At 49.9% G+C, this 19,997-nt stretch overlaps 7 protein-coding genes across 7 annotated transcripts; 4 read left to right on the top strand and 3 right to left on the bottom strand.

The window, feature by feature from the left end:
* Positions 1-511: 511 nt before the first annotated feature.
* N7500_001752 (uncharacterized protein) lies at positions 512-2,319 on the bottom strand (the record flags this gene model as incomplete). Its single annotated transcript, XM_056672898.1, has 3 exons — positions 512-1,049; positions 1,096-1,274; positions 1,351-2,319. The coding sequence occupies 3 exons, from the start codon at positions 2,317-2,319 to the stop codon at positions 512-514; spliced, it is 1,686 nt and encodes a 561-aa protein (XP_056536417.1).
* A 941-nt stretch (positions 2,320-3,260) lies between these two features.
* On the top strand, positions 3,261-4,778 carry N7500_001751 (cardiolipin synthase; the record flags this gene model as incomplete). Its single annotated transcript, XM_056672897.1, has 5 exons — positions 3,261-3,442; positions 3,493-3,597; positions 3,680-3,999; positions 4,067-4,331; positions 4,652-4,778. 5 exons carry the CDS (start codon positions 3,261-3,263, stop codon positions 4,776-4,778), a joined length of 999 nt encoding a protein of 332 aa, XP_056536416.1.
* Positions 4,779-6,058: 1,280 nt separating this feature from the next.
* atrF (ABC drug exporter AtrF) lies at positions 6,059-10,717 on the top strand (the record flags this gene model as incomplete). Its single annotated transcript, XM_056672896.1, has 1 exon — positions 6,059-10,717. One exon carries the CDS (start codon positions 6,059-6,061, stop codon positions 10,715-10,717), a length of 4,659 nt encoding a protein of 1,552 aa, XP_056536415.1.
* Positions 10,718-11,144: 427 nt separating this feature from the next.
* N7500_001749 (uncharacterized protein) lies at positions 11,145-13,520 on the bottom strand (the record flags this gene model as incomplete). Its single annotated transcript, XM_056672895.1, has 7 exons — positions 11,145-11,549; positions 11,613-11,872; positions 11,932-11,992; positions 12,055-12,166; positions 12,231-12,403; positions 12,463-12,651; positions 12,702-13,520. 7 exons carry the CDS (start codon positions 13,518-13,520, stop codon positions 11,145-11,147), a joined length of 2,019 nt encoding a protein of 672 aa, XP_056536414.1.
* A 931-nt stretch (positions 13,521-14,451) lies between these two features.
* On the top strand, positions 14,452-15,446 carry N7500_001748 (uncharacterized protein; the record flags this gene model as incomplete). Its single annotated transcript, XM_056672894.1, has 2 exons — positions 14,452-14,663; positions 14,729-15,446. 2 exons carry the CDS (start codon positions 14,452-14,454, stop codon positions 15,444-15,446), a joined length of 930 nt encoding a protein of 309 aa, XP_056536413.1.
* Positions 15,447-15,498: 52 nt separating this feature from the next.
* N7500_001747 (uncharacterized protein) lies at positions 15,499-16,012 on the bottom strand (the record flags this gene model as incomplete). Its single annotated transcript, XM_056672893.1, has 2 exons — positions 15,499-15,792; positions 15,839-16,012. 2 exons carry the CDS (start codon positions 16,010-16,012, stop codon positions 15,499-15,501), a joined length of 468 nt encoding a protein of 155 aa, XP_056536412.1.
* Positions 16,013-16,273: 261 nt separating this feature from the next.
* Positions 16,274-19,977, top strand: N7500_001746 (ATP-dependent RNA helicase ECM16; the record flags this gene model as incomplete). Its single annotated transcript, XM_056672892.1, has 2 exons — positions 16,274-16,477; positions 16,525-19,977. The coding sequence occupies 2 exons, from the start codon at positions 16,274-16,276 to the stop codon at positions 19,975-19,977; spliced, it is 3,657 nt and encodes a 1,218-aa protein (XP_056536411.1).
* Between the last annotated feature and the right edge of the window lie 20 nt (positions 19,978-19,997).

Below are 19,997 nucleotides of genomic sequence, written 5' to 3'. Positions count from 1 at the left end.
ATAGTCTATTGTGACAGCATATTGCTTGGAACAAACCGAAAATACAGAGCTAGATGACCTACATTTATGTATTACTCATTCTAATCATAGATTCCTACCATTTCTGTAAAATATCGAATGGAAGATCTTACTCAAACACTATTTATACACTATCACTACCAACAGTTACAGATCAGACGTACCCAGACTTGTATATCGAAATGGGTATTTCAACCAGAACAATGCCGAAACAAATATAAGCAAAACACAAAGTCAACACATGGAGCGGATATAGACTCGTCAAAGAAAGGTATATATCCCAAAAATATACACATAAACACATGACTTGGGCAAAAATAAGATAAGACAAAGGATGATGCAGAGCCTAGTCAGCGATAAAAAACAAAAGAAAAGATAATCAAGACTCATCAAGCCAGGAGAAGAATGAATATCTCACGCAGCAAATCTGATCCAGACAACCAGACCATAAGAAATTCTCGAACATCCAAACGATAAGAAGAAATTCCCTACCTCAGCGCGGGTTAGCCATACTCATAGCTCTACGATGACCATGGGCCCTAGCACCACCAGCACGCACCCGTCCACCCACAGATGAAACGCCAATCGAGTCCCGCCTCGACATGCGTCGCGGCAGACGACGTGGCGTCCGATACTCCCCATCACCGCCAGAACCATCACTTTCTGAGATCTCCGAGAGAGCGCGTCCTCGCTGCGAACGAGCGCCTGTATGTGTGATCATCGAGTCTGTTGGACTGGGAGGGGAGCGTGTGGAGGCGTTGTTTGATTCTCTGCTCGCTGCATGCGAGGGGAATTCCCGTGCTTGCGTGCGTCGGAGACTTGGTGTGTGGCGTGGGTATGGGGAGGGGCCTGGGCTTGTTCGGGTGAGGTTGGTGAGGTGTGTGGTGGTGCTGGGGTTGAGGAGGAAATGGAGATTTAAGGGGATGTTTATGGCGGTTTGGGGGATGGTTGAAGGGATTTTTGGTGCTGGGTAAGGATGGGGGTTGGAATGGCCTTGGTTTTGACTTTGGTTTTGCGGCTGGGGGGGATGTCTGCTGGCAGAATTGGGTTTCTTCAGTCCTCGGCTGGGTGGCCCACAAATTTTGTAGGGTTGTCTGTAGGAGGTTGTTCTGCAGAGAGAGACTGTTGTTTTGCAGGGCTAGGTTGTGGGTCTGTAGTTGTTGTTGATACGGGATGGGGTTGAGAGGCCCATATTGACCCGGGTAGGTGGCATGAAAGTGATTTTCAGGGGCGCCAGTCTCAGGTGGGATTTGGATCTGAGAGAAGTGTCTATTAGTTTTGGCTTACTTGATATGGTGAGAGATCGATAGTTATCTTGGTTGGTGAGCATACCTGACGGCTGAACTTCCTTCCAGGCATGGCGATGTACTCATCGAACATGCTCCCTAATTCTGCAAAGTTGAACCCGCGCGCCGGGTCCGACGGCTCGAACCGCTGTCCAATTTCTTGTTGGAAATTGACACCCCGACGCGGCAAAGGTTGGTACTCGGATAATTTCAACATCAAGGATGGGTAACTGCCAATCATTGCGTCGATGACGGGGTCGACGTCGACCGAGAGGGAAATTTTGCTGTTTGCCGCGGGTTTCTGGATCAACATGACAAAGGTAAACTCGCGCGGTAGACCAGATCTTTGGACATTGTTCTCTTCCATGGACCAGACGATTTTGCCAGCCTCGACATCGAATTCGGGGCCAGATGGGTTCTTCAAAGTACGTGCGGAGCCTTGAATGCGCATCATCTCATACCGCTTATACCGGCCGTTGACGCTCCCCGAGGGAATGACGCTTGCGCTAACGGGTAGGTCCGAGATTCCGAGAGACCCAGCTAGACTGAACGTCCACTCCATTGTCTCCGGGGATACAGTGCCATAGATCAGGTGCGGAGCATGCATGAGGAAGTGCGGGTTGCCGGGCGGATTCCCATAAGGATACAGCCTCGAACTTGAGATATTGCGGTTTCCGTGAATTGACACACTAATGGTGGCGGATTTGATACGGTGTGTGATGGTGTGCGGCGAATGAAAGGTGAATGCGAGAGCAAGAAAATCTACATGTTCGGCGTTCTCGTCTGACACGACGTTGGTGGAGTAATAACCATGCTGAAGGCGCTGAACGTGTGCAGTGATATAAGCATCGCCGGGCAATCGGCGCTCATAGATGAGAGCACGGTTGATAAGCAGACGTGGATTTGCCATATTTGGATCTGGTTGTTCTTTGTCTTTGGCCGGTGCTACACTGCGGATTGGAGTTAACAGGCGTGAGTCCGAGACACGCTCGTGTGGAATAGAAGTGAGCGACATCGTGGCGACCGTAAAGCGACAAAACCGCAGTGTCGTTCTGGTGGTCTTGCCTCGCTCTTCATCTAGCTCTAGAGCTCTTTCTAGACACGAACGGCTTTCTTTGTAATTTGGCTTGGCCTGCGTGACATACTGTCCTATATATCCTTTTAGTTGATTTCTCAATCATGAGTTCTGACGCTTTTTTCGATAATGTTTTCATCACCTGGAGCTCTTGGTCACAGGAGTGGTAGAGCCTGTCAGGTGAGCATGGGCTTGATCATGATCACTGTGATGCGACTCCTGGGATTGGGGATCTAGAGTTGAGATTGTCATTTTCATGGAAATGCAGTTCATTAGGGACAGAAGTGGCGTCATATTTGTTTCTATTTACAAAAGTAGGAGAAGTATAAGAAAGGTAGTTGGTTGCATGTGGAGGATATAGAGACGGGCGGATAAACTATTTATCCGACCAGAAACTCATCGCCGAGGTGCAATCTCCAATGTTCATCAAATCTCAGGCGACCGGGATCTAAAACGTTTTGATTCGAGCTCATTGAATTTCTGATAGAGGTGACCTTTATTCTAAATTCTCTTATATGTGTGTTCTAATCAGCCAAGTTGCCCCCAATCCCGAAAGATCTAGCTAACAATCCCTAGATTGTGTTTGTACTATATAGCATTCTGTCTTTTTATTTGCATTCCTTGCGTTATCAGCTTGTTCATTCATTTTACTTCGATTGGGGGTTTATATCTTTAGGCTTGTTATCAACCGTGCGACGCGACAGCTTCCGTTCGTCGGTCCCCTGGCGCATCACTTGGACCGAATCACCATTTCATAGCCTGAAACCGACTGGGTATGCACAGTTGAAGTTTCTGATTGAAAGCTTGTGATTATCGGTGTCTCTGTTCAATTCTGTGCTTGTACCAACGCCTGCCGCTATCATTTTTCCGTCTGTGTTACCATGATTGGCTCATACGCAGCCCAGTTGTCCCTTCGGGCGAGCCGGCAGGGCTCTCAAGTGCTTTCCAAGAACGCTCATCTTTGTATTCGATCAAATGTGTTCAAGACTGAAGCTCTTCAAAAGAGTGGATTCCGGTGTATATCTACATCAGTCCAGTCGACATTGAACCGATTACCAAGAGGGTATGGTCGTCTGCTGCTTCTTCGTTTATGCACTTCTAATTATGTACTAGAGGCTCGAAACCTCGCTGTCTGCAAACCACCCTGATCTCACCATCATTCTTCACCCAGCAAAGATGGTCTGGGTCAACATCGCCAGACAACAAAACTCCTGAACAGTAGGTCTACAGCCTCCAAGCCAAGAAACCAAATATCCGAATGGGATATGGATTAAGTGAACCAGCAGCTAACATAAGGTAGACCCGAGGAATCCAAGAAAAACCCCATTCTATCGCGGATTCCCCTGCCCACCTCCCACGAGAATATCTACACTGTACCCAACATTCTCACATTCTCCCGGCTGGTCGCTGCTCCGGTCGTCGGATATCTCTTGGTGAACAACTACCACACGGCAGCACTATCCCTGTTCGCCTACGCGGGCATCACTGACCTAGTCGATGGCTGGATTGCCCGGCGGTACAACCTCCAAACCGTGGTTGGAACCATCATTGATCCCATGGCCGATAAGCTATTGATGACCATCGGTGTTGCGTGTCTGGCCGTGAATGGCTCCCTTCCCGGTAAGTCTACCTCTTATTGATCACTTGGTGATATATGAACATGGACATGGATTGATGCATTGAATAGTGTGGCTTGCTGTGATCATTCTCGGTCGCGACATTGGTCTAGCTATCTCAGCTATCTATTACCGTTGGATTTCACTGCCTGAGCCCAAGACTATGGCCCGGTACTGGGATTTCTCGCTTCCGTCAGCGGAAGTCAAGCCTACTGAGATCTCGAAGATCAACACTGCCCTGCAGCTGGTGCTAGTGGGTAGTGCGATTGCGCTGCCTGTAGTCCCCGAGGCGTTTGTCAGTGCCTGGCATTTGAGCGAGGCTATGACTGGATTCCAGTAAGTTAACCTTTTTTTTATACCCCATGATTGTTTTTTTTTTTTTTTCGCTTTTTCGTTATATCTGGAGAACACAACCCAATGGTCCGCCCTAAGGCACTTTGAGGCTGTTTCCAGTACATACGACCATAGGGTGTGGAAAACAGGGCTTCCCGTCCGCTCAGCCGTACTCAAGCCACACGCCGGTGAGTTAGTAGTTGGGTGGGTGACCACCAGCGAATCCTCACTGTTGTATGTTTTTTGCTTTTTTTTTTGTTCTACCCTGTTCTGCATGATTGGTTTGTTGTTTTTGATTAGTTCTTTTTGCTGACCAATTTTAGGTACCTTGTTGCCGGCACCACTCTTTGGTCTGGACTCAGCTATGTCTTCTCCAACAATGCCGTAAAGATTCTTTCAAAAGAAGAAATCCAGAAGCGAATTGCTCAGGCGGCTGCCAAGCGTAAGTAGCGATCAAAAAATCAGCAGATTCAGATATTTTATTGTACAATATTTCAAAATTCACATGTTGGATTATGCCAAGAGTCAGACCGTATCCTTTCAACGGGGGTTGTACATATGCATGGAGTTCGAAATGGGAACCACATGGATACCCAAAAGGAGGTGTAGCATAGCGTGCATGACATGTGATATATCGAAGATGACAACGTGGAGGTGTGTAGTTTGATAGAAGCTTACCAGGAAACCCTGGATACATGTTAGGTGTGGAGGGTTGGCGAAAATGTCAGTATATAAGATGCCTACACAACGAGTACTCGGTATATTATATTGAATATGAAAGAATAGCCCGGTGGTACCGTGCATCAGGTCTCCATGTTCTACAATATATGGGCCAAGGCGCCGATATGCAAGTGGCTCAGATATCCCGATTACCAAGATCTCATCAGTCGGACTCCTTTTTAGGCCGAGTGGATCTCGAAAGTCGCCGAAACATGTTTGAGACTGCCGAATTAGGCAGGCGGGCCGACAAAGAAGGACGTTGTGTGGCCCGGCATCCCACATTCTTTTCCTCTTTTATATCTGCTTTAGGGGACTTTCAGGACTTCCCTATGGCTATTAAAAAGCATTCGTAAGCAAGATTTTTAATCCAGATGTTCCAACCGATTACATCCTATTCCACATTACATATGTGATATAAAAACGGAAAATTAGACCCCACGTGAAGGCCGGTGGCTGATAGGAATGGAAATTCCGTGATGACAAGCCAAATAGCCAATTAAGGGTCATCAACAGTCCGTGAACAGCCAATAGCAGCCAATAGCAGCCAATAGCAGCCAATAGCAGCCAATATAGCCCAGTCAAAAGCCAAATCGGCTAAAGCCCGACTTTATCTCCGTGCTTGAAACCAGAAAATTCTTTTGATTCATCCTGAGTCATGTAATCCACCTACTCCACTATAGCTCTTAAAGTCTCGATTCTGCATTATGATCTCGCTTCTGATTCGATAGTCGCCTTTAGCCTTCCAGGGTCCTGTGTATTCCCCTTTAGCCACTGACAAATGCATCGGAGTTAAGTGAATATTCTGATATTCTAGATTTTCTCATATAAACGGTCTTTGAGGTCGGCTATCTTTCTTCTTAAATTTCTCTATAATTCCCTTCCACATTATTTCCGGCTCTTATTTAATTCCATCATCCCCCCCTCTAATTAGCCTGGCTATAACATACATAATACCTTTGTATCTGCCGTTGAATATTGCCGGAGAGTAGAACCTATCCGAAAACCCCAACATGGAGGGCCATTCCGAACAGTCACATCCTGTCTCGGATTCCCAAGCCTATACCCAGTCCTCCAGGCAAGCAAACCAAAATGCCCATGATGTGAGCTCTGAACAACCCGAAGAGTTCCTCAGGGCTACCGAATCTCCCATCCATCCAACTTCAACCGACAGTTCAACCATCAGTTCGTCTGTAAGTGGCGATGATGGCCGTTGGGGAGAAGAGAAGGTCGGAAAGGCCGTGTCTCGTAGCGGCGCCATGGAAGACATGGAAGAGATGCGCCGCGAACTCACTCGCCTCAGTTTACACCGCACTCGCTCTGCCACTAAGAGCGTTCATCGCCACAAATCACAGGCCAGCCATCGCGATGAAGAAAAGGCCTTGGAGGACGAAGACACCGAGAACGAAGCTGACGACAGCTTCGATCTGGGTGAGTTCCTGACAGGTGGTCATCTCGAGCGCCGCACAACCGCCGGAGGACCTGCCAAGAAGGTCGGTGTCGTCTTCAAGAATCTTACCGTGAAGGGCGTCGAGACTGGCGCATCATTCGTGCGCACTCTCCCTCAGGCTGTGATTGGTACCTTCGGCCCGGATTTGTACAATCTTGTCTGCCAGTTCGTGCCGCAGCTGCGGTTCGGCAGACACCCTCCTGTTCGTGATCTCATCCATGATTTCAGCGGTGCTGTACGCGAAGGTGAGATCATGCTCGTGCTAGGCCGTCCCGGTGCTGGCTGTACTACCTTCCTCAAGGCGATTGCAAACGACCGTGGTGCTTTTGCTGGTGTCGATGGTGAGGTCAGTTACGGTGGTCTGTCAGCCGAAGACCAGAATAAGCACTTCCGTGGAGAAGTCAACTATAACCCGGAAGACGACCAGCACTTCCCCTCGCTCACTGTCTGGCAAACTCTCAAGTTCTCCCTGATCAACAAGACCCGCAAGCATGATCGGGAAAGCATCCCCATTATCATCGATGCCCTGCTCAAAATGTTCGGTATCACTCACACAAGGAATACCCTCGTTGGTAACGAGTATGTCCGCGGTGTTTCTGGAGGTGAGCGCAAGCGTGTGAGTATCGCAGAGACCCTGGCCACCAAGTCCTCCGTGGTCTGCTGGGATAACTCGACTCGCGGCCTGGATGCCAGTACTGCACTGGACTATGCCAAATCGCTCCGCATCATGACCGATGTCAGCAAGCGCACTACCTTCGTCACACTATACCAAGCCGGAGAGAGCATCTACGAGCTCATGGACAAGGTGATGGTCATTGACGAAGGCCGCATGCTCTACCAAGGTCCAGCCAACGAAGCACGACAATACTTTATTGATCTGGGCTTCTACTCCCCCCCACAATCGACTACAGCAGACTTCCTTACTTCGCTCTGCGACCCCAACGCTCGTGAGTTCCAGCCCGGCCGTGAAGCCTCCACCCCTAAGACCGCCGAGGCACTTGAGAAAGCTTTCAAGACCAGCGGAGCCTACAGCCGAATCTTGGAGGATGTCAGCAGCTACGAGAAACGTCTTCAAGATACCCAGCAGGAGGACACCCGCCGTTTCCAATCCACGGTCGCGCAGTCCAAGTCCAAGTCCGTCTCCAAGAAGTCGCCTTATACCGTCTCGTTCGTGCGCCAGGTCACGGCCTGCGTGCAGCGCGAGTTCTGGCTGCTCTGGGGTGACAAGACCTCCCTTTACACAAAATACTTCATCGTCATCTCCAACGCCCTCATCGTTTCTTCCTTGTTCTACGGAGAATCCCTGGATACCAGCGGCGCTTTCTCGCGTGGCGGTGCTCTGTTCTTCTCGATTCTGTTCCTTGGTTGGCTGCAACTGACTGAGCTGATGCCTGCTGTCACTGGTCGTGGCATTGTTGCCCGCCACAAGGATTACGCCTTCTACCGCCCCTCTGCTGTCTCCATTGCCCGTGTCGTTGTTGACTTCCCGGCCATCTTCTGTATGGTCGTCCCGTTCACATTGATCGTGTATTTCATGTCTGGTCTCGACGTCACGGCTTCCAAGTTCTTCATCTACTTCTTGTTCGTGTACACGACCACTGTGTGCATCACCTCGCTCTACCGCATGTTCGCTGCACTGTCACCCACCATTGATGACGCGGTGCGTTTCAGTGGTATTGCGTTGAATCTGCTCATTTTGTACGTTGGTTATGTTATTCCCAAACAGACTCTTATTTCGGACTCTATTTGGTTCGGTTGGCTATTCTACGTCAACCCAATCGCGTACAGTTACGAGGCGGTCTTGACAAACGAGTTCGTTGGACGTGTCATGGAATGCAGTCCATCCCAGCTTATTCCACAGGGTCCAGGTGTGGATCCTAAGTACCAGGGATGTGCTCTCACTGGGTCAACATTGGGCGAAACTTCTGTCAGTGGAGCACAGTACTTAAATGCCAATTTCCAGTTCACGCGCAGCCACCTGTGGCGTAATTTTGGTGTTGTCATTGCTTTCACCGTGCTGTACATTCTGGTGACTGTCATTGCCGCTGAGGTACTCTCATTTGTTGGTGGCGGAGGTGGTGCTCTGGTCTTCAAGAAGTCCAAGCGCGCTAAGAAGATCACTGCCCAGGGTACCAACACCAACGATGAAGAGAAGGTCGCCAGTGCAAATGACAATGCTGCCCTTGCTCGTGGCACGGCGTCTTCTGATGCCGATGCCACTTTCAACCGCCTGTCCTCCAGTGAGCGCTGCTTCACCTGGCAGAATGTTGAATATACCGTCCCCTATGGCAATGGAACACGCAAGCTTCTCAACGGTGTCAACGGCTACGCCAAGCCCGGTGTCATGATTGCCCTGATGGGTGCCTCTGGTGCAGGAAAGACGACTCTACTCAATACTTTGGCCCAGCGCCAGAAGATGGGTGTCGTGACTGGAGATATGCTCGTCGATGGCCACAAGCTGGGTCCTGATTTCCAGCGTGGTACTGGTTTCTGTGAGCAAATGGATTTGCACGACAATACCTCCACTATCCGCGAAGCCTTCGAGTTCTCAGCCATCCTCCGTCAGCCCCGTGATGTCCCGCGCCAAGAGAAAATTGACTATGTGAACCGAATCATTGACCTTCTCGAACTCGAGGATATCCAGGACGCTATCATCGGCTCTCTGAATGTCGAGCAGAAGAAGCGTGTTACTATCGGCGTCGAGCTCGCAGCCAAGCCCAGTCTGCTTCTGTTCCTGGACGAGCCCACCTCCGGTCTCGACAGCCAAGCTGCATTCTCCATCGTCCGTTTCCTCAAGAAACTCTCCCAAGCTGGTCAGGCCATCGTCTGCACAATCCACCAGCCCTCTTCCATGATCATCCAGCAATTCGACATGATTCTCGCCCTCAACCCCGGCGGCAACACCTTCTACTTTGGTCCAGTCGGCAAAGAAGGATCCTCCGTAATCAAGTACTTCGGTGATCGCGGCTTCGTCTGCCCGCCATCAAAGAACGTCGCCGAGTTTATTCTGGAAACAGCCGCCAAAGCAACCCACCGCAACGGCAAACTAGTTGACTGGAACGAAGAATGGCGCAACTCGGATGAGAACCGCAAAATGCTCGCCGAGATCGACCTCATCCGCTCAGAACGCAGTAAACTCCCAATTGAGGAATCTGGCTCCGCCCAACACGAATTCGCCGCAACAACATCAACCCAAACCATCCAGTTAACGAAACGTCTCTTCACAAACTACTGGCGCGATCCATCCTACTACTACAGCAAACTCTTCGTCTCGGTCATCATCGGCATCTTCAACGGCTTCACCTTCTACATGCTCTCAAACACTGTAGCCTCAATGCAAGACCGCATGTTCTCCGTCTTCCTAATCATCCTCATCCCCCCCATCGTCCTCAACTCCATCGTCCCGAAATTCTACATCAACCGCGCCCTCTGGGAAGCACGCGAATACCCCTCCCGTATCTACGGCTGGTTCGCCTTCTGCACTGCAAACGTCGTCTGCGAGATCCCCGCTGCCATAATCTCTGGCCTGATCTACTGGCTGCTATGGTACTACCCCGTCGGATTCCCCACAGACTCTAGTAGTGCAGGCTACGTCTTCCTCATGACGATACTATTCTTCCTCTTCCAGGCCTCATGGGGTCAGTGGGTCTGCGCCTTCGCGCCTTCTTTCACTGTGATCTCGAACGTCCTCCCCTTCTTCTTCGTCATGGTCAACCTCTTCAACGGTATCGTCCGTCCCTACGCCGATTACCCGGTCTTCTGGAAATACTGGATGTACTACGTCAACCCTGTTACTTGGTGGCTGCGCGGTGTGCTCTCGGCTGTTCTGCCACAGGTCGAGATAGAATGTACCTCGCTCGAAGCTACACACTTCGATCCCCCGTCTGGTCAAACTTGTGGTGCTTATGCTGGTGGCTTTGTCGACTCTGCTAAGGTTGGATACCTGGTTAACCCCAAAGCTACTGCCGACTGTCAGTACTGTCCTTTCACGGATGGTGCGCAGTATATGGCGAATCTGAATGTTCATAATGACGACAAGTGGAAATGCTTTGGTATTTTCCTCGCTTTTGTTATCATCAACTGGGCCTTGGTTTATTTCTTCATCTACACTGTCCGTGTGAGAGGCTGGAGCTTTGGTCTTGCTTCGGTCTTTGGCGTGGGTGGGTTGATGATTGATCGTGTAAAGGGGTTGTTCAAGGGGAAGAAGACTGATGAAGCTTAGAGGCTTCAAAAGTCTTGGTTATCTATTTTAATTTCTGTTCTCATATCAAGATGCATTTACATAGAGCGTGGTATCGGATATATCCAGGATCAATCTTAGAAGGACATATCATCATTGGATTTATATTACTTGGTTGCATATCGTAGTATTTCCTCTCAGGACATAAACCATTTTTTCATTTGTTTGTTTTTGCTTTGAATATCACAGCATAATTGATACATAATACATGAAGTGCTTGAACCTTCGTTCATTTGTTTCCCATTAAACCCACCAGACAATTCGATCCGAACTCCTCCTATCCCAAATACTCATGACAAGGATGGTGCGAATCTAGACTCCCACCGGATATTTCAGATGTAGACATAGCCCTAGAGACAACTCTGATGTAGAGTGTAAACAAAGGCAAGTCTTGAGATTGAGGTTCAAATCAAACCCCGAAGAAAAAGGGCTTTCGGTTCTCCGCCAACGGAACAGCGGGTACTCTGACCGGGACAGGGACAGTGTCCCTAAAGACCTCGGCTGGAAGGGGAGCAGGAGGGACGGTTCCCTGCGTTTCTGGTCCCTTGTCTTTCTCCCGGGCCTTCTTATCATTGATGATAGGCACAAGCACGCCGCATTCCCAGTTGCGACAATTCATCTTCAGCTGTTTCGTCTTAGGATCCTTGACAATACGACCCCTGGTCTGTGTTAGCTTTGATATTACAACGACAGAAGTATAGGTATGAATGCACCATGCGCTCTCTGACAAATTCGCACTTCCCACGTAAGCCCAGCCTCGGCACTCCTTGTTATCCGGCATATCGATCGGCGTAGAAGGATGAACGAAGACAAGCTTTATCAAGGAATGAGAGTTAGTAACAAATCGTCGTAACCAGCCCGCTGCAGAACTACTCACTTTGTTATGCATCAAGACTCCGCGCTCACTGACACAATCTCTAAGCGTGTCGCGCGGGAAATTGGCACTCGACCACCAGGCTGGATTAAAGCAAATTGTGCCAATGGCGTGTTTGGGGTTATTGTGTACGTCTCGCACGGTCTGGTCCGATGGGAAGTAAATGCGGAAGTGGTCAAGACATTCTTTGTTATGCGCTGTCACAAGCTCTGTGTTTTTCTTGTTGGCGGTTCGGAGCTCGTACTCTAGTAGAGCGTTGTCACCTGGTGAATTAGAGTGGGTTAGATTATTTGATCTTATTTTTTGTAGGATAAACGCGTACCTTTGCAGGCAAGATAGATAGAGCGCAGGAATGGAGTGTTGATATTTCCCAGCGATGAGGCCTGAGTGTGTTGTTAGTGTGCCAAGTAGTATTCTGAATGGGGACATAGAGCAAGAAACTTACGATGTAATCGACGTTAATGGGTGCCTTTGTCTCTAGGCCGAGAGTTTTGACGGCACGGCCCAGGCCACTGAATCCAGTGCGTTGCCATTTGCCTTCGGTGTTGGTTCCGCCACTGACATTGTTAGCCGGTGGTTTATATTTTGGTATGGCAATAGACCAGGGGAAGAAATACATACACTGTATGAACAAATGCATAGCGCTTCGTCTCGGTGAAGTCAAACGAATCTAGCTTCTTGATGATGTTGGGGTGGAGGTCTGAAGCCTGAAGGAAGTAGACTAGTTCTTTGTAGAATGGGGTGGTTCCAGCATCAGGGACTTCAAGCCTGGGGAGATCAATAAGGAATACAATCTAGACACGGTTAGAGATTTTCAAGGGAAAAAAACCATTAGCCGGACGTGACCACATACGTTTTCCATGAGCCTGTCCTCTCCCCAGTCGGTGGGAGTGAGATTGGCGGAAGGAACTGCGATACGAAGATATCCTGGGTGGAACATCAGGAGCAGCTTAGAATGCATACAGAACACTTGGGGCTCCATAGGTGGGAAACATAGGCGGAAATTAGGCATGTTGCTGACATCCTGCCGGTATTGCTCTCGCTGTAAATGAAGTTAGTCCATGTCATTCGAGGTCATCGTGCAATGCTAACCGTCTCTTCATCATTTGCCTGCATGACAAAGATGATTCGTGTTGTCATATTATTAAACTTGGAGTAAAGCCATGGCATGTCCCATAGAAATGAGCTAAACACGCCTAACTCCAGATCATCTCGCTGGATGACTTCCTCAATTGTGATTTCATTTCCACTGCGAGGGAAACCAGTAATATGTGTTTTCTTCACAGCACCAAGAGGCCATTGGGCCACTGAGCGGGAGGTAGGTTGGATGTGATTCGGAGCATTTGATGTAAGCTGTCGGCAGACTTCGGTATGAGACCTCACTCGAGCCGAGCTCGCCTGGGGAGCAGATTGGAACGGATTGCGTATAGCAACAGAGGGACGGGGTGGCTCAGTTCGAGGGAGCTTCCGGCTACCCTGAGATGGCGGAGTGGACGAAGAGTCGTCGGCCTTGCGCTTAGCGAGACGTGCAAGACGTTCCTCCTCCATCTGCTTCCGGTTCATGCCCAATAGTGAGCCCACCGACGCTACAGCGACATCATGCGGGACACTTGCGTGATTGACAGACTGTGCATTTTTGGGATTTTTGATCTCCTCGTTAGGCTCCATGGACATAGCAAGAGCGCGTTGCAGTTGCTCCCGATCATGGTCATCTTCAGTCTCAGAACTAACCACAGACTCTGACTTGGGGAAAACTTCCTCAATGTCCGAGTCGCTTCCCGAGTTAATGGTTAAATCCACATAGTTATCCTGGGAGGCCTGAGATGAGGGACGCCTGTTCTGCTGGCGATACATATCTTGGCGAGAGGCCTCAATAGCAGCGTCCAAATCAGGATCCACTAGAGGTTCCATCATGAGAACCTAACAAAGACTGAAATGCAGATTGTTGAAAAAGAAAGACAAAGATGAGGAGATACGAAAAGATGTGGATGGTAGGTGGTAATGGGATGTTTGATGTGTGGAGTATGACTTGGAGTTCTTCAAATGTGAGAATGGAAAGCTGTACGCGCGGGCTGTGATTAAAAGAACTCCCAGGAGCTAGAAGAGATATTAGGATATCCAGAGCCTCCAAGGCCTGTTATTGCCCAGAACTGCTTCTTTTCACGTTCTACTTTGAGATGTCGTCTCAACATGGAACCCCTGTTAGGTAAACAACCGACACGTGACTGGCCATGCAATATCTGGAGTATATCTATCTTTCGCTCGTTATGCTGTGCTTTTAATCAAATGCTTGGTCGCTTTATACCTCTTTTTTTCTAGTTAATTATTCATAGAATCAGTGGTCTAAAGCACCTTGTGAATCTAATTTATGTTGACTATCTGGGCATTTCTTGGCTAATGGGCTAAGAGAGGGACAAGACCGAACTATAGCACACGCGGGCTACCCAATTGTACAGAACATATACACAATATAATTTATGACATGTCTGCTGTATTGAAGATGCATGTTGATTCCCTTCAATAAATAATCTCAATGCCTATTCACAAAAGAACACGGGAAGAAACCACTTTGAACTATACTACAACTCCGAACAAGTGTGCAGTAAATTCATCGAGAAAGGTAGGCGTAGCACCCATAGATATCAGAATCACAGAAAATAGAAGCATTGAGGAGTAGACAGATATTGAATGGTATTCGTGGGGCAGCGCCGAGTCGATGCCTGGTAACGCCGGCGACACGTTCACTCCCAGCTCTGCGATTGTCAACATCACTGATCCCATCACGAACCACATCTCATATCCAATCGCAATCATTCATCACACATAATCATCAATTTCACAAATGAAGAAGATCAAAGACACCGTTCTTCGCATCCGAGCGAGGGCTTCGGCCACGCGAGAGTGCATCCGAGCAAGGCTTTCGACCATGTGCAAGTTCAAAAAAGCGACAACTTCGGTGGCTCCGGATCCAGCGGCTTCGGCGGTTCAGCACAAGTCTGACCAAGCCATTGAGCTAGTCCCGGCGTCCCAAAAGATGGCTCATACATACATGTAGTAAGTTGACTCAATCCATGAGCGTGATGCCATCAAGAAGTCCATATGATCTAACAAAGCGCCAGTTCCGATACCCCGCTTCGCTATCTTGCCCCTTCCACCAACCTTAACACTGATGAAATAAACTGGTTGTCCTTTGGCGAGTGGGGTTCATTCGAGAAGCGCTTCCACGATGACATGAGAAGGTACCCCCCAGAGATGATCGTGGACCGACGTAGCCCATGCCCATTCAATTGGCTGCCGCTGGATATTCGCGCTAAGATATGGAAGTATGTTTTCGGAGACACCAAGGAAGCCATATTTCTTAGAAAGGATGGTATTGCACCAAAGATCCCAACTTCCATGCGATTTGTGTCGCTCGACTTGATGTCAGAGGCTTGGTTTGCATGGGTCAATTCAATGAGCAACCGGACTCTGGTGGTGATGGACTTCCCGCGACACGCCTATCTTGAACCACCCTGCCCAATTCTTCGAGATCTGTCGGCAGTCCGCCTCCGAGCACTCAAGTTAACACTTGGAGACAACAACGCCGAGAAGGCGGCGAGGAGAAGCCGGCAGTTGGTGAAGTTCATCTCAAAGCACAGAGATGATGGCCTCCTCGCCACTCGCACGTTGATTATTGAGTTGCGAAAGAACTGGACAAGCGGTGGCTTCACCGAGGTGGATCTTGCAGGCCTTCTGACCTGCGGAGCTTTCGCTCACATTGAGCGCATCCGTATTCACGGATGGATCAGAAGTGAGAGCTTGGACCGGCTTTTGAAGCGAGCCCAGCGGATGGCCTAGGCCTGGTTCTGGCGGCTGCCCTGTTCTCAGCAGGGATAGGCCTATGATATTTTCATAGGCAGTGCAAAACCATATCGACGATAGCGAAAAATGAATCTCTATCAGCAGTTGATTTGTCAAGTCCAAGACCAACAAGGAGTAGTCTCTTTTCACTAGGTGTTTTCATTGCAATAGCCGTAGCAATCTGACGAGCAAGTAGTTGACCTGTTGTATCTTGCCCAGCAGAATAACCACCAAGTAATGTGGTGGTAGTCAAATTTTTGAGGGGCAAAAGAGCATCATCACCCTCACTGAGGGTGTGCATGCCCTCAGTGCCTGGGTTCTGGTTCTCCATCGGTACATGCAACTATATGACATTAGCGACGTTTGCTGAAGCTATATCCGGAACATACCCAGTGCCCTAATCGTCCTGCTTGTGAGATAGTGACCATGATTTTGTCGCTAAAGTTCATTATCCCAACATCTGTTTGTGTACCATTGACTAACCCCACAACTTGCTTAGTGGTGGCAGGAAATGGTAGGCTGAGAGAGTCTTGCATAGAGCTTGTATCAAAAGAAGTAGTCATGGTGATGAGAATTGATCTTGGTTGGGATATTTAAAAGCCCTAGAGAAGAATATAGGTGATGTAACTAGGTGTATCGGACTGCGGGAGGTCGACCTGTGGACGCGCTTTCATGAGCGGTGAGTTTCACCGCCTCGGCTCAGATCCGCAATATCTGACCGCCTTTATTTTTTTCTTGATGAAGAAACAGTTGGATTGCAGAGCTTGCATACTTAGCAAATAATCTTTTTTTGTTCTCAGTCGGAGTAGCTGCAGTGATTCAATATGCCGCCTAAATTTACACCACGTCTGCGAAAACAAAGACACCGGCAAAACCCAGACGGCGAGTCGGCTGATACCAATGTCGCACAGCTTGAGCCTGTCTCCAAGGACGAGAAGGAGGCACGGCGACAGAAGCTGAAGGGAGAGCTACGAGAGGAACATCCTCAAATGTCGTCAAAGAAGCAGAAGCGCTTGGATAAATATATTGTATGAGGATCGCCGCTTTGAAATCTACGGCTCTAACATTTCCCTAGGAAAACAAACTTAGAAAGGAAGAAAATATCGAATTGTTGAAGAAATTAGCCGGATCATCTGTCGACACATCGGCCTTACAAAGCTCCAGAGATCTTTCCAACAAGCGCAAGAGACATGAGGACGACTCATCTGCACGAACGGCCGTTTCCGCGCCAAAAGATAACGCTCCCGCAGATGTATCAGGGTATGATACTGACGATTCGGATATCCACCTGAAAGTCTCCGATCCCACAACAGATCCCGATGAACAAAAGTTACGAGAAGAGGCAGCCGCCGGAAGTGGTCTTAAGCGGCCACTAGAGCTAGGAGCCGATGGATTTCCTGTTCTTAAGAAGCGGAAGCGCGCACCGAAGAAGAAGAAGCCCGCACCTGCGCTAGTAAAAGCCGAGGTTGCATGGGAGGGTTTCGACTCGGGTGAGGAGGATGAAGATGAAGATGAAGAAGATGTCGACGAGGAGTCCGGAAGTGATATCGAAGAGGACTCAGAAGAGGAAGACATTTCGTCCTCTGAAGGTATTTCCGAGGATGAAGATGAGGATGAGGATGAGGATGAGGATGAGGACTCAGAAGACTCAGAAGACTCAGAAGACTCAGAAGATGACGACGAGATGGACGAAGATAAGCCAACACTCAAGACTCGCCAGTCAGCCTTCAAATCTTGGGCGGTACAGCAGATCAATGAAGCCGCAGGGTTCAAACCCGCTGAGGGAGCTGTAACCGAGGAAGAGCAGGTGTTCGACCCATCTAAGTTGCCAGCAAGCCACAATACCATCCAAGAAGAGCCTCTCCCTCGGGAGCTTCAGGTGACTCATGGCGATCCCAATCGCAAGGCATACAGTGTCGCAGTTAACCGCACGGAGGAAATCCAAGTCGCCCGTCTTGGACTCCCTGTCGTTGGCGAAGAACAGAAAATCATGGAAGCGATCCATAATAACTCGGTTGTCGTCATTTGGGGTGCTACTGGTAGCGGAAAGACAACCCAGCTTCCCCAGTTCCTCTTCGAATCTGGCTTTGGGTCCCCGGGCAGCCCTAATCCGGGCCTAATTGGTGTCACCCAGCCTCGCCGAGTCGCGGCCGTGAGTATGGCGAACCGCGTTGCTCAGGAATTGGGTCAACATGCCGAGAAGGTGTCTTATCAGATTCGATTCGAGTCTACAGCATCGAAGAAGACAGCCATTAAGTTCATGACTGATGGTATTCTTCTACGAGAGATTGCAGATGACTTTGCCCTTCGCAAGTACTCTATCATTCTTATTGATGAGGCTCACGAGCGCAGCGTCAACACTGATATTCTGATTGGAATGGTCAGTCGTATTGTGGGCCTGCGCAAGTCTTTGAGCGAAGAGGACCCGTCTGTCAAGCCTTTGAAGGTCGTCATCATGTCGGCCACTCTCCGTATTTCAGATTTCACCGAAAACCCAAGTCTTTTCCGTAACGGTGCACCCCCCTTGGTCCAAGCCGAGGGTCGCCAGTACCCTGTTGCAGTTCATTTCTCCCGCCGCACCCAGCGTGACTACGTTGAAGATGCGTTCCGCAAGGTTTCCCGCGGACATCGCAAACTACCTGCCGGTGGAATGCTTGTGTTCTTGACTGGTCAGAACGAAATTCGGCAGCTTTCTAAGCGACTGAAGCAGGCATTTAAACCTACCCAGCGGGAAGATACGACACAGGCAAAGGTGCAGCTATCAGCTACCGAGGCACCTCTAGAAGCAGAGGACCTTGAGCTGGGCGGTACCGAGATGGAAAATCCAGGGCATGATGATTACGACAGTGACATGGAGATTACTGGACTAGATGACGCAGAGGAAGACGAAGGCTTCGAACTTGCTGAAGGCGAAGAGGCCATGGACTCGTCAACTCGCGTTCACGTCTTGCCTCTATACTCTCAACTTCCCACCAAAGAACAGATGAAGGTGTTTGAGCCGGCCCCAGAGAACTCCAGAATGATTATCCTCGCAACCAACGTTGCCGAGACATCTCTTACCATCCCCGGTATCAAGTATGTCTTTGACTGCGGTCGCGCCAAGGAGAAGCAGTTCGATCTCTTCACCGGAGTCCAAAGCTTCCAGGTTGGCTGGATCAGCAAGGCAAGCGCAAACCAGCGAGCTGGTCGAGCTGGTCGAACAGGGCCTGGTCACTGTTACCGACTGTACTCATCTGCGGTATACGAAGGTGATTTCGCTGAATACACCGACCCAGAGATCCTCCGCACGCCCATCGAAGGCGTTGTCCTCCAGATGAAGAGCATGGGTCTGCACAACGTGATCAACTTCCCATTCCCCACACCCCCAAGTCGCCAAGGTCTCGCGAAGGCAGAGAAGCTCCTCAAAAACCTCGGCGCTCTCACAGCCGAAGGCCAAATAACGCCTATCGGCCGTCGTCTCGCAACATACCCTCTCTCCCCCCGGTTCAGCAAAATGCTCCACATCGGTCATCAACACGGCTGCATGCCCTACGTGATTGCCCTAGTCGCAGCGCTCGCAGTTGGCGACCTCTTCGTCCCAGAAAACCAACTCGACCCTAACCAACCCCTCCCCACCACAGCCAAGAAGCAAATCGCCGACGACAGCGATAGCGACAGCGACAGACGCAAGGTCTACACAAACGCAGACCGCCTCGAAGACGACGAGCGCGAGCAACGCAAGAAATCGCACGCCCGCGCCCAACGCCTCTTCAGCAAACACGACGACACCTCCGACGCCTTGAAATCTCTCTCCGCAATGTGCGCCTACGCCTACGCCTCCGACGGCGACGCCTTCAGCGAAAAAATGTTCCTCCGCGCAAAGGCATTCAAAGAAGCAACCCAGCTCCGCCGCCAGCTGACAGACATCGTGCGCTCAAACAACCCAGGCCTAGTCCCCGCCTACGAAGCCCGTCTACCAGAGCCCTCAGCAAAGCAGATCAAGGCCCTCAAGCAGATCGTCACTGCAGGATTCATCGATCACGTCGCTATCCGCGCTGATCTCGCTCCTGTCCCGCCGGAGAACCCGCGCGCCCCCCGTCGCGCCATAGACGTCCCTTACCTGACGCTCTTCCGCTCACGCGACGGTAATGGCCAGGATCTGGAGGAACGAGCTGTTTACGTGCATCCGTCTTCGCTTCTCGCTAAGCTCTCACCAAAGGAAATGCCGAAGTTCATCACTTACTCGCATCTCCAGCAGTCTTCTGCTTCGCTGGTCTCAGACCAGGTGCCTAAAATTAGAATGTTCCCGCTTGTTGCTCCTAGTGCATTGCAGCTCTCGGCGATTGCGCATGATACACCTCTTATTAAGTACGGCAAGCCGATTGGCAAGGCTGATGCTATCGAGGGCGTGCCGCCGCGCAGATCTTGCTGGGTTATTCCTGAATTGGTGGGTGATGCGGGCAGTGTGGGCTGGCCGATGCCCGCTAAGAAGGTTGTGCAAAAGAAGGATCCAAAGGAGGGTTGGATTATTGAAAAGTTTGTGGCATAAGCACTGGTTCTGGTGTATTA

This window comes from Penicillium coprophilum (genome assembly GCF_028826855.1).
Source record: "Penicillium coprophilum strain IBT 35676 chromosome Unknown utg000002l_segment0_segment0, whole genome shotgun sequence".
NCBI lineage: Eukaryota > Fungi > Ascomycota > Eurotiomycetes > Eurotiales > Aspergillaceae > Penicillium > Penicillium coprophilum.
This window is presented reverse-complemented; position numbering and strand designations above follow the sequence as displayed.